Below are 13031 nucleotides of genomic sequence, written 5' to 3'. Positions count from 1 at the left end.
ACAAAAAAGAGGTTGAAGTACTTACTAAGAAATACAAACTTTTTCAGTATCAAAATGTCTCGTAGGAAAATTTTGTTTTTAATTAATCATTTTTTACATTTTATATGTTTCTTTCACATAAACAACAATATATGTAACAATCCATTTAAAAAAAAACATCAGAATATGTATGTAACGCTATAATGTGTATATTAATGTTTTGACATAGATTTTATGTTAACAGAACGCAAGTGAAGAGATAAGCTGCAATAATTATGAACAATAGTCAGTTAATATCCAACAATTGCAGTGATAAACACAATCAGCATATTTTGTTAAAGAACAAAACTCGCGCGCCGATGCCTGGTTCGCCGTCGCGTCATGTGAGACACAGAGACACATATTCAGAGTATCTGTATGGAGCCCGCATGCTAGTGTGAGTAAAGTGTTACCATTGGATTGCGAACGCAGCGGAGTCAGCGCCCCGCGTGGACATTACGTGAAACATCAGCTTTGTATGCCGTCTGTATTGTCAGAATATTGTGCGTGATTGTAAATTATACTAATTGAGCATGGCTGCCCTCATTAACGCTGGAGTCTATTTATTTTTTAGTGTTGATGATATTTTATAACCTTGCGAGCGCCCTGTGAAACAAGATAGTGAATCAATTAGTTAGAAACAACGCACGCTGCTCTTAACACTAGGACGGGTGCATAATGCACATTGCAAGTGTGTGTGTGAAGTGTTCACAAATAGTTCGTGCGGAAGGAGATCAACGAAATGATCGCTATCGTAAGTATATTTTGATGTTTGTGATTATTTGTCGTAATTTGAGGTTATGTTATAAACTTTCTCGTGAACTACACTTGGCAATTCATTGCTTTTCTATCAATAATGTGCATGAGATGTGGAGTAACATTAGTTTATTTTTATAAAATTTAGGTCAGTATAAATACACTTTATTTTATATATAGATTTTCTAATGTTTTGTGTTTTTTATTCAAATTATTACAGTGAATGTAATTTTAAAAATAACTTTAATATGATGTTCTAATTATACGATACATTTGTCTTTTTAAATACAGTTAGACTGCCTTGAAAATGCCAGTTTTTATATGCCTTATTTATGTATATTAAGGGCATAAATACTTATCTCCTTCTTACCCGTATTTTTGGTACATAGATAGCAGTTCTAAGAATAACTAATATCCATGTAATAGGATACTAAGAAGAGCCGGTTATTGTTACTAATTGTATTATTATAATTGCAAATTTAAGACCCTGTCTTGTTCCCCCAAAAATATATTTAACGTTCATGACTTTATCCTCTTATACGTTCGTTTTGTTAAATAAGTACCTATATCTAAAAAAATAATCAGATAATATTCGCTTAACATACTTATGAATATTACCTATCTACCAAATATAATCAGTCTATGAAATTGTGTAACTATATTGAAATTATCAAAAATTATTACTTTTATCTTATCTATACAAGTGCTTCTTCACATAAGCGTTGAGGATTAAATTGACGGCTATGATTTAAAAATGAGTAATAATTGTGTACTTGAGAGATGTGTATTTGAGAGACGAATAAGATGCTCTTGTAATAACGAAAAACATTTTTTAAGTTTTAAAAGTACAATAATCAAACAGGAATAGATTTTGTTTTTAATAATATTCAGCATTGACATGCGTTTTGAATTTATAAAATTTTTGACATAGGCACGTAAGTCATCGTTCAGGCTGAGCCTGTGCTTTAGAACTTATCCCTACAGTTCTATTGGTAATTTAGAAACGAGACTGAGGTACGTCAACAATATATTAGATTTTGACATACGTCATAGCTCGTGGAAAGTCTCGTTACAGAATCTCACCCTGTGACATACTAAAAATTCTAATACAACCCTTGCCGGCACTTTAATACTTCTTCTTATGCTTAATGTAACTCTCATTCTGCGTTATAATTTATGCTGCCAAACAGACTACAACGTTCCGTGGGACGCGTACTAAAATAGATGAAAACGTATCTCTTATAATTGGTACCTACTAATGAACGTGAATTAACGCTGAGTGTTTTATTTCGTCATACATGTTTCATCAAAATTCTCGTTGCCTCCATTTTAATGGCTCGCTCCTTTTGCCTAATCTGAGTTAACTTATAATAATAACGTTTAATTAGAAAATATTCAAAAACATAATTGTGAGTAGTCCCTGATATAGTTTTGATGGCAATTTTCAACTAATTCATCAACTGCTGCTGCCAAACTATTATTTCTATACTTTTTATATGTATACGAGTATACGAGTATAGGCTTCATAGTTCGCTTCGCTTATTAACTCAAGCCTCACATTATTAAATAAAATTTTCCTCGCCCTTGATACGGGACAAGGTCTAACATCCTATATTTTTATTGACCCGTGGCATTGCACTTGAAAATCGAACGAAGCTCACTATGGGTCAACTAATCGCTACTCTCATATCATAATGTCACAACTTAATGAACCCCTGACCTATCTATATGGAATAGTGCACGTGAGTTACCGACCCGTGTTATATGGAAACATATACTCTAATCGAGCGTTACAAGTTACTAGCCGGTATATTTTTAAACTTAGAATATATCGATCTGGCCTCTCCGCCCCGCAACTTAATACGTCATCCTTTCCCCTGCTGGGGTAATAATGACGTCATAAATCTATGACGATATGTGACGTAATTGAAACGGGCGCATGCGTGTTAAATGTAAAATCAACTGTGTCTCAAGAGAAAGAACTAGAGAATTTTTAAGAAAGCTATTTTATTATTTTACTTATAAAGGCTACTTTTTGTTATAATTAATTCAAATCATATCGCTGTACGCGTTGAATGACATGGCACGATAGATTTTATACAAAATACTATAACTCTAACAGCTTTTAGAATTCTTAAAATAATAAAAGAATCTTGATAGTGTATCACATTATTAGGATTATAATTTAAAAGAACTAGTACATCCGAATGGACATCTCTAATGTCAATGACATCTTTCGTTCTATAAGAACATTGAATGTTCGTGAACTTCCCTTGTTTTTTCCGATTTTCTTCACCCACCGGTAGATGTCACTTCGCCCCCCCGACTAACAACAATATGGCGGTTCATTCACGAATCCGGCATCACATCACGCGATGCTCGGCAAGATTATTTTTGAATAAGTTTCTGTTATATTAAATAGTGGCCGCGGTTACATGGTTTTCTCAATTATTTAGTAAAAATTGTTATGAAGATGAAACTGCAACAAAAAACAGGTAGGCAATGTCTTTACGTAACTATATTTAAACGTCACCTTTCTATGCTGTATTGATTATTTACTATTCAACTATTCATAACCGCATGTCGATGTAATTTTTTGTGAAGTATACGTTAGCCTTATAATTTTAATGTTTATTGGCAAAGTACTTTGAGGCGTACAATGCAATATAAGGTACTGTTTAATTATCTAATTGCATTTAATCGTACGTATCGCGCTGGTGCATTAAATTGGTGCATTACTTCAACGTGTTGCTTAGTAACGATATTCATATTATATTTGACGTCATAATTTCATGAGTATTTGGCATTGGAGATTCTGTTTAGCGGGTTTTGGTATCTAAATGTTGCACCATAATTATGAATAACATTTTATACTCGTAGTAGTAACTATAAAAAAAATATATAACATTATTGTCATAACTACTTTATAATTCCTAAACATATTTCCTTTAGCCCACCCATACATATAAATTTAAGCTAAGTTTGCTTGTAAATTTAGTATTTTATACGTTGACTATTATGTAAATTATTGATAAAATAGGCGAAGAAACGCATCTAACTAAAATTAGTATTCATTGTCATGTTTTAACATTGGACTCTTGTTACAGGTATTACTTATTCATCTTCAGTATTATGGTGCTTAGAAAACTAAAGAAAATTTAATGTAAATATTATATAACATGGATCCTATATTAGAAAACGAATCAGCCACCGCAGAATCTCCTGGTAGACAAGGAAAATCAAAACAAAAGCACAAGAAAAGAAAAGGTCCCTTAGAGTCACAAAAAGAAAGTCAGACAGTTGTTGGAGATAGGAGAAAATTTGTTGTGACAAAACTGTCAGCGTCAGACGAGCAAGAAGCAAGTGGAAGTCGTATACCTGAAAGCAATGTACATACTGTCCATTTTGGTACTCGTGGAGCAGAGTCACAGCGACCCCACGTTAGGTCCATTTTTAAGGATAAACTGCCGGCTGAAACATCTAGGTCCGCAAGTGCTGAAAGAGATTCTGGGTCTAAAAAAGAGTATGAAACTTTTCATGGGACGTCGACTAGTCCACGGAGTTCAATATTTGATATTTTTCGCATAAGGAGGAAGAGTGATGCCAAAAAACATCAATCTGTTATGCAAAATGTTAAAGAAACTCAAGTATCTAAAGCAGCTGAATCCCCAGACACTACTAAAGATGACAATGCTGATTCTAAAGAGTCTCATAAAAAATACTATTATACGGTTACGGGAGTATCGTCTCGAAAATATAGTCCTATCACACGAGTTATGGATATATTTAGAAGTAAACCGTCAACAACAGAGCCTCCAGCAGCTGATTCACATAAAAAGAAAACTAAAAACCAAATACGACGATCGTCTTTAGACACTACGTCCCCTACTTATCATAAAAATTCATATGCAGCATTAGATCCCCTTCAAGCAAAACAATTATTTAGGGAAATTCGTGGATTGCCCAAATACGATCCTTACTTGTCTATCGTTCAAATATCTCTTGGAGGGCGAGATAAAACTAGATTATTATTAAACTTTTTTAAATACCACCGATGTTATGAAATTTTACCGAAATCAGCTAAAGTTATAATTTTTGATACCCAATTTCTAGTTAAGAAAACATTTCCAACACTTGTATCTCACGGAATACGATCAGCGCCATTGTGGGATTCCAATAAAAAGTTACTTGTTGGTATGATAACCGTATCTGATTTTATAAGAATCTTGTTACATTTTGAAAAGGAAAATTTTTCAATGGATGATATAGAAAGTCACACTTTACACACATGGAGAAAATTACTACGTGATACGCGAAAACCTCTTTGTAGTATTGGTCCAGATCAATCATTACATGAGGCCATAAATCTCCTAATAAAATATAGAGTGCATCGTCTACTGATGATAGATCCAAAATCGGGAGACGTCCTTTACATATTGTCACATAAGAGAATATTAAGATTCCTATTCGTGTATTTAAATGAGTTTCCCGAGTTAACATTTTTCCATAAAAAACTAACAGATCTGAAAATAGGTACGTTTGAAGATATTATATCAGTAACCGATGAAACTACTGTTAAAGATGCTTTCCAGCTTCTTTTAGATAATAATGTTTCTGCCTTGCCGATATTAGATGAAAATGGTACTCTTATGGATGTTTATGCTAAGTATGAAGTTTTGAATTTAGTTAGTGAGAAATTATACTTGAACTTGTCTCTGACCGTGGGTGAAGTTAGGACGAGAAAGAAAGACTGGGAAGAAAAGCTACAGAAATGTCATTCAAGTATAACTTTGTATGAGGCCTTAGAAGTTATTGTAAGAACAGAAAGTCATCGATTACTATTAGTTCATAAGGATGCCAAACTTGTGGGAATTGTTTCTTTGTCTGATATTTTAGTGTATTTAAATAGGATAATACCTTCAGAGAAAAAAGTTTCATCCCTACAAGAAATTTTTAAGCCTTTAGAAGAGAATAAACTTCCGGAGGCTGCTAAAGAAACAGATAGTGATGTTATAACCATCGAAGTACCTAAACTAGAGACCCCCAATGTACCTGAGGCGACGGTCGCCGAACAAAATGATCCTAACGTTGAAAACGTTAGTTCTATTGATGTAGCGATAAACGAAAACGAGAAAGAGACTGACGCAGGTGATGCTAGTCCCAAAATTGACGTAAATGTTGTCCCACACTGAGATAATGTAGATGAAACTCACGAATCGCAACTTAATACTGTAGATGAAAATAACTAGTAATTTTCTAAACCCAAAGATATTTAATGTTACTTATTAAACAATTTAATTTATAACATATAATTAAATACCGTGTCACGATTTTTGCTTCTATCTTTAATAGTTCGATATTAATAAAGGTATATAACATTGTCTATATAATACTTTGCATTAATCACCGTGCGAGGGCCTTATTTGTATAATAACATTATTGCTAAATTTCAATAAAATATTTTGGCAGATATCTTACTTTCGTCATTTTCTCTTGTTTGGTTATAAAAAGTAGAAATTTTAAGCACAATACTTTGTTTTATTACTTATTCATTTAAATATTAATAATGTAATAAAAAGCAGAAAAAGGCATAAATGCGTAGGTAGGCACCATTGACAGCTGTCTTCGTCTGTTTCTTCATCAAAACAGACATCTACATAGCTTGAATATAATATTGATTTTGGTTTATCTATATTAGAATATTGTGTCACTCAAACAATACATTAAGTCCCTATACAATCAAAGAATAACAATATACTTCTGTTTGCTATTTTCCTGAGTTTTTATTGATTTTCGGACTCGCTTGAAATCGCAACCTGTTAAAATACATGCTATTTAAACCAACCAAGGACATTCGAGTTGATTTGCAAGAAAATAAAATTAGTTTTATTTTTCACTTTTCTTGTATACCTAACGAGCCAAACATGTTTTTGAAATGATTTGGTTTCGCGCTTGTATTCTTTATATCAATTATTTAATTGCGGTAACGTTTCAAATACTTTAAATAATAAAAAATATGTATATCTAGCTATCAAACAGCAAAGGCTGTATATTGTAAACTACATTTATTTTAAACTTATTAGGCCAGACACTAACAGGTATTTCACGAAATATTTTAGGTATATAGGTTATCTATGAAGATTTTTTTTCTGGAATCGAACCTATAAGATAAACACAAGGACGTATAACCTGACATACAGCAGATAGAATGTTGATTGTAAAGTAAATGCAGCAGACGACCGGTTGGAAGAAGTAAGTAGTACCCGGAACAACATTGCTTCAAGGTTGCTCCGTATCTCTTACTTCAAGAGGTTATTATTTTATCTTTTACTACCTAGCTGTCAGCTTCCAAGACTAAAATAAATGGGCTATATTTATTCTTAAGGGTTTTGTTGTTCATTAATTTACGCCTTCAAAACGTCCCACTTTTATTTTTAGACATTATTTTGGATGAGGTTATTTTTAATAATCCCCTTTACAAAATACTACTAGAATTTGTATACTTTCAGAATTAATAATAATAGAATTTTATTCTTCTGTATTTAGCTTTGGCGTAAGACTGCTTAGTAATAATGACACATCCTGTATGTGTCGAATAATTCTCGTAACAGTAGTTATTGAATTTGTAATTTTGCAGTTTTTGCTTACTTAATTTTATTTTTCCTTGTTATGGTTACCTGGAAGAGATGTGCCCTCCCGTTGCCCTACTAATTGTTAAATTTCTTTATTTACTGGTTTTGTAATGCGATGTGTTAAATAAAGAACAATGTCTTAAATTCTTTTATTTATCCGGTAATTATTGTAGATTTGTTGGTATTTATTTAATATACGAAAACAACAGTTTGATTTAAACATAATTAATACATATAAGTGCAAATTTAAAGACATAATTATGCTTCAATATACAAAAAAACACAGATTGCATTGTAGACTTCTCCAATCGTTTTAAAAAACGGGGCTCCAGGAATGAAATTTGGACAATGAGACCAACCTACAAGAGATTCGATACAAACAGGTTCATCTATATATAAGTATATAAAAGAGTATTCCGTAACAGATTCTATTGATAATCATGAAGCAGAGGCGGCTGCAAAACCGGTAAGTTACCTGACACTGGCTAAATAAATATGGAAGCTTGTCGCGTGATTGTGACAAATCTGCCTACACGATGCCGCTAAACAAGCCTTGGTTGCTGGTAAATTAACGGGAAAAATTGTAATGTATGATTTTTGCTTAACTATCTAGTGCATATATAGCCATTTGACAATGGTTGGCACAGTAGACTGATCGCTTAATTGCCTTATACCGGTCTGATTACGGAACTACACATACCAATTTAATATTTTCTAAACGTGTAAGCCAAGCTGCAAGCAAATTCCACATTTCAAGCAATTATTTATGATATTCGTGGGTATGCTATACCTACCTATATTAAAATAATTTTGTTTGGAAGGTTTGTTTGTATGTTTCAATCGAGGAGAAGCAACTGTAAAATACATTTGTTTACGTTCAAACCTTTTAACGTGATTTATAATTATTGTTACATTTTTATAAGTAGCAATTTAAGTCGAATACTAAGTTAAGGAGATAAGTTGCTAACATAAATAAAAAGTAAGTGCACGTACAGCGTGAGTACTTCGTGGAGTCGTTCGATAATACCGGTGAGCAAAACTGTTCGGAATAATATGAAGGTCACAAAATAACGTCATTCGTTGTTAACAACATTCAATCCTGAGTTCTTAACAATTAAAGCACATAGAAAACTTCACAGCATCTCCACATTATAATGTGAATTAAAACTAGATTTTGATTGGTTAAGCGAGAGACTCTCAGAGAGTGACTGCGAGTCCTGGCTGTGCATCATAGGAATCTGTTTATGTAACGGTAACCCAAAAATGAAGTCTGCATATAACAAAATATATCAAAGAAACTAGCAATCTAGAGCCAAGACACACACTAGCACTTAAAGGGTTGTAGCGCAATTATTACTACACTTTGATCGCTATCCTAATCTAAAGGAAATTTGATACGAATGGTTTAAGCTCTCAGCCGGTTTGTATCAGATTTTTATACGCTTCACGGCAGAGGGCGTGCTTGTCCCATAAAAAATCAAGGTTAAATGAAAGTAGATTTTAAGACTGCAATATTTCGTTAATAAGTTATTTTTATCTTACAGACACGTTTGATGCTTTATACCGACAAGTATTTGCCTAACATAATAAATTAACATATTAATCGCATTTGTGGAGGTCATATAGTGGACAATTTTTATGTCTAGATTTGGAACGCTGGTAGGTTATATATTAAAAAATATCGTTTCAGGGCCTTTGTATAGCAGAATTTTCTGAATATATGGAATCTTAATTCATACCTGAATCATCGATGACGTAAAATTTTGTATTTCGAAAACCAAATATACAATAAAACATTTTGAATTTTGATGTTTTACGAATATACTATATTACATGTATTTCATTCTTATGTATATACATCTAGCCTAATGTAGTCATTATTTCAATAATAGGTTGTTATAATTGTATAATATTTGATATAAATTTACAGCGGCATTGAAGATTTCATAATATAAATTATAAGCAAAATGACCGGTGGTTTTGCGAATATTCAAAGATACTTTCTAGGCGTTGTCTGAGATTAATGGCTTTTTAAACTTATAATTATACGCATAGTACATCTAATTTAATAAATTGTAAGATTTGGAATATTAATTTCAAGATTTTGTTTCGAGAACACGTTCTTCTATGCTTTGAGTTGTTGGAAATTACTGTATTCCCAAGATTTGAACCCAGGACTCAATATTTTTTATTGGAATTTTTTTATTCACTAGAAACCTATAGTCAATTTACAATATCTTTTTTATAGAAGATCAAACAGGGAGGAGGCTCATCTGATGTTTAGTAAATTCGCATTCCATGTTGCTCAATGCCAGAGGGTTTTGAGTGTGTTGTCGGCTGATTGAATTGGTACGTTCTATTCTAGAAGGAATAACCCGGTGGATTACGTTTAATAATCTGTTTTCTATAAATTTACTAGATGTAACGTAATCCACCCAAAAATATTTATTTATCTAATTCTTCTTTTTAATTTAATTTAATTTTTTTTCTTCATTGCTTACACTACTAACTTTTACTATTATTATTTGTTTCTACTGAGATTCTTATTTGTATTTTACGACTGAGGCGCAATCTAGCTGCTGTGGTCTCTGCTTAGCCAGGGCCAATTACAACCACAGCACACACAAATTACACAATTAAACCTTTTTCATTTTAAAAAATGTTATCTCTCTATTATTATTCTTTTTTATTTCTTTTTATTTTTTGATTATTGTTAATTTATGTAGTTCTGTGTGTTTTGTTAGTAATATTTGTTATGTCTATGTCTATTAAATCTAAAATATTTACATTAGTTATTGTAAAATCTGTGTTTATTTAAATTGGTAAAAACGTTTTAGATTTACACGAGGAAAACATTTTAAAATCCGTAACCACACGTTGTGAGACGATACACAGGTTACGTGAACATGTATCATCGTTTTGTAATCATTGAGGCTGATGTCATACATATTGGGAACCAGTCGATGACCCTTTGACACTTATAAGCATGTCTAGATGGACTCCACTGTCTACGTATTAGTAAACTTACGGACTACCTCATTGCATATGCAACTTACACAAGAAAGCAGTAATTTAGGCTTTACCTTACTCAGTATCCTAACATCTTTCGACAATATTATTGTATAATGTAGTAAATAGAAATACAAAAAATATAGATATACCCACTGTTTATGTTCACCACAGCCTAAATACATTGTGACAGAGAGATACATTATGAATAACTGTTTTCTTGTACTATTCATTGTATAATAATATTTATTATTTTTCTATGTATGTGTTTAGATGATTCTGAAGGACGGATATATCTCTCGCACCAAGACCGGGTCTAAAACCATATATCTATTACTTATTTACCAAGTCCAAGCCTCAGTGGTTTAAGGATCAAAATCAAAACATCATTTTTTAATGTAGGTAACTCAATGTATTATTATTATTATTCGTACTAAAATCAACAGTGTAGATTGGTCGAGAAGAACTCCGTCACTCTTGTCTCAAAACACAGAATCGCTGGCTACACTCATACTACATTGAAGCTGCGAACTGCTTTTCAAGCGCCTTTTAATTGTTGTCTTTTGTGTATGTACTATACTTGTCAATTGCTGTGTATACATTTTCGTGCCTATTGTTTTATTTTAATTTTAAGTCATGATACTCATTATTTTACATTAAAAATATACGAAAACAATTTAAGGACACTTCCATCCACTTATATATTCCATGCTTTTGTTTTTTTTTTAATTTTATAGCAAATACATTAGGCAATATTTGTACACTAGTGAAAACTGATGATATAATACCTAGACCAAAAGTCTACACCAGACGGGTTTATTATCCTTTTTGGGGTTCCGCGACCAAACCGAAGATTTATAATGTACTGTAATATTTTTATATTTAAAACGTAGTATACAGCACAATATATTTCTATTAAAAGCGAATCGCGTAGTTACTATAATGTGTAAATCAAACGAAAGGATCGTTTAGTATTAGTTAGAAGAATTTATTTAAATACAGCCGATGGTTTGTTTATGAAGAATTATTATAAATTTGAATAACGCATTTTTGTTTGTTATTCTTAGATTAAGTAATATTTGAGGATAAGATAAATTAATGTCCTAATAAACGGGATATGTGTCACAGAGATTATGGTCTAGAAACAATTCCAGACTACCTTTACGACTTTACCTTACTGCTTTAAAAAAAAATGGGCACGAAACTATATTGCCGGTTTTTATAAGAAAAATGACGAAACCGTCAATGCCATGCGAAAAAGATGCGCCAAAATAATAACCTGCGTCCAAAGTCGGTTAAAAAATTAGCACTTACGTCTTCATTGTTTATTTTTAGCATAAAGTCTACACTAGAATGACGAGACTACACTAGCAATTCCAATAAAATACAGTTACAGAACAGTATTCCGCAAAAGAAATTTTAAAACGAATGTGATAATTAAGCATACAAACAGTATTATATTATCTTCAACCTCTTAAAGTAGTCTCGGCTTGACTCGTAGCTATATGGTTCTAATTTCAAAGCCTTTGTTTGTCCAATCGTAAATCAATTATACAGATAGCAGAAATCGGGTTCGTTCTCCTACCCATGCTCTGACCAAATTAATACCATTATGGGTCTCAACGTTCCTAATGCACTGAGAAAAGCTGAGGAAAGAGAGGAGGCAGCAAGTCGATGTATCGGTTAGGACTTTTCAGTACATACAAGACCTCCAGTAATGAAGACTACGAGGAAGAAGTGTTATGATTGATGGATGATTATGTAACAAAAATATATGATGTAATGTTAACCTCCTTTGGGTTTCATAAACTTGGATTCATGCGTTGACTCGACAACTCAATTATTTATGTTATGAGAAAAATCTAATTATGTTTTTGAAATTAATGATTTTAAAACTTCATTTGTAATAATCACGTTAATAATAATACTAAAATATAGATATGACAATTCTCGTTACACAGCTGTTTTGTCATGTGTGACGAATGCATTTTTACTATTTACTTTGTAGCATATTTCTCATGTGATCAGGTGTGACGTTCCATTATGATATGTCATTAATTATGTTATAAATCATAGATGACGCGTTGTTGTATGGGAAAAGTGACAAACAGTCATTAAAGTGCACCCGAAGGTGTAATTACAAGCAAGTAGTAATACGCATGTTCAAATACTGAGAGTGAAAGTTTCATAACAAACCTATATAGATAGCGTATTAGCCTTAACATATACGATATACGAGCAGTGTTTGCCTAGTGGCTTCAGCGTGCGATTCTCATCCCTGAGGTCGTAGGTTCAATCCACGGCTGTGCACTAATGGATATTCTTTCTATGTGTGCATTTAACATTAGCTCGAACGGTGAAGGAAAAAATCGTGAGGAAACCTTTTTTTTTTTTTTTAATGGAATCTCGCTGTTGGCCTTAAGGGCCTTTACAGCTCAGCTCGGGCTGTTTTGGCGAGCGTAGCTCGCCCAGAATGGCTTGTTTTCCCGCGGCTAGCGCAAGGGCGTCTCCTGTGAGACTCGAACCTCGGCTTGGGCCGTCGCGGGGTGGTCAATCGCCTGAAGGGCAGGACGGAAGCTCACTGTAGTGAGCGAAGTGCGAAGTAAAGGTCCTCGC

The 13031-nt window shown here is 32.8% G+C and overlaps 1 protein-coding gene across 6 annotated transcripts; it reads left to right on the top strand.

Annotated features, from left to right (window-relative positions):
- Positions 1-452: 452 nt before the first annotated feature.
- Positions 453-6303, top strand: LOC123711972 (5'-AMP-activated protein kinase subunit gamma-2-like). 6 transcript variants are annotated; one of them, XM_045664864.1, is made up of 3 exons: positions 487-521; positions 593-772; positions 3882-6303. In XM_045664864.1, exon 3 carries the CDS (start codon positions 3954-3956, stop codon positions 5964-5966), a length of 2013 nt encoding a protein of 670 aa, XP_045520820.1. In that variant the 5' UTR covers positions 487-521; positions 593-772; positions 3882-3953; the 3' UTR covers positions 5967-6303. The 6 variants fall into 6 exon arrangements, with proteins under 6 accessions (XP_045520819.1, XP_045520820.1, XP_045520825.1 ...); XM_045664863.1 differs by having other exon boundaries at positions 453-772; XM_045664869.1 differs by lacking the exons at positions 487-521; positions 593-772 and adding an exon at positions 832-922.
- Positions 6304-13031: the final 6728 nt, after the last annotated feature.

Source organism: Pieris brassicae, chromosome 7, assembly GCF_905147105.1.
Source record: "Pieris brassicae chromosome 7, ilPieBrab1.1, whole genome shotgun sequence".
Classification (NCBI taxonomy): Eukaryota; Metazoa; Arthropoda; class Insecta; order Lepidoptera; family Pieridae; genus Pieris; species Pieris brassicae.
The sequence above is the reverse complement of the archived record's forward strand: the minus strand, read 5'-3'. Positions and strand labels throughout refer to the sequence as shown.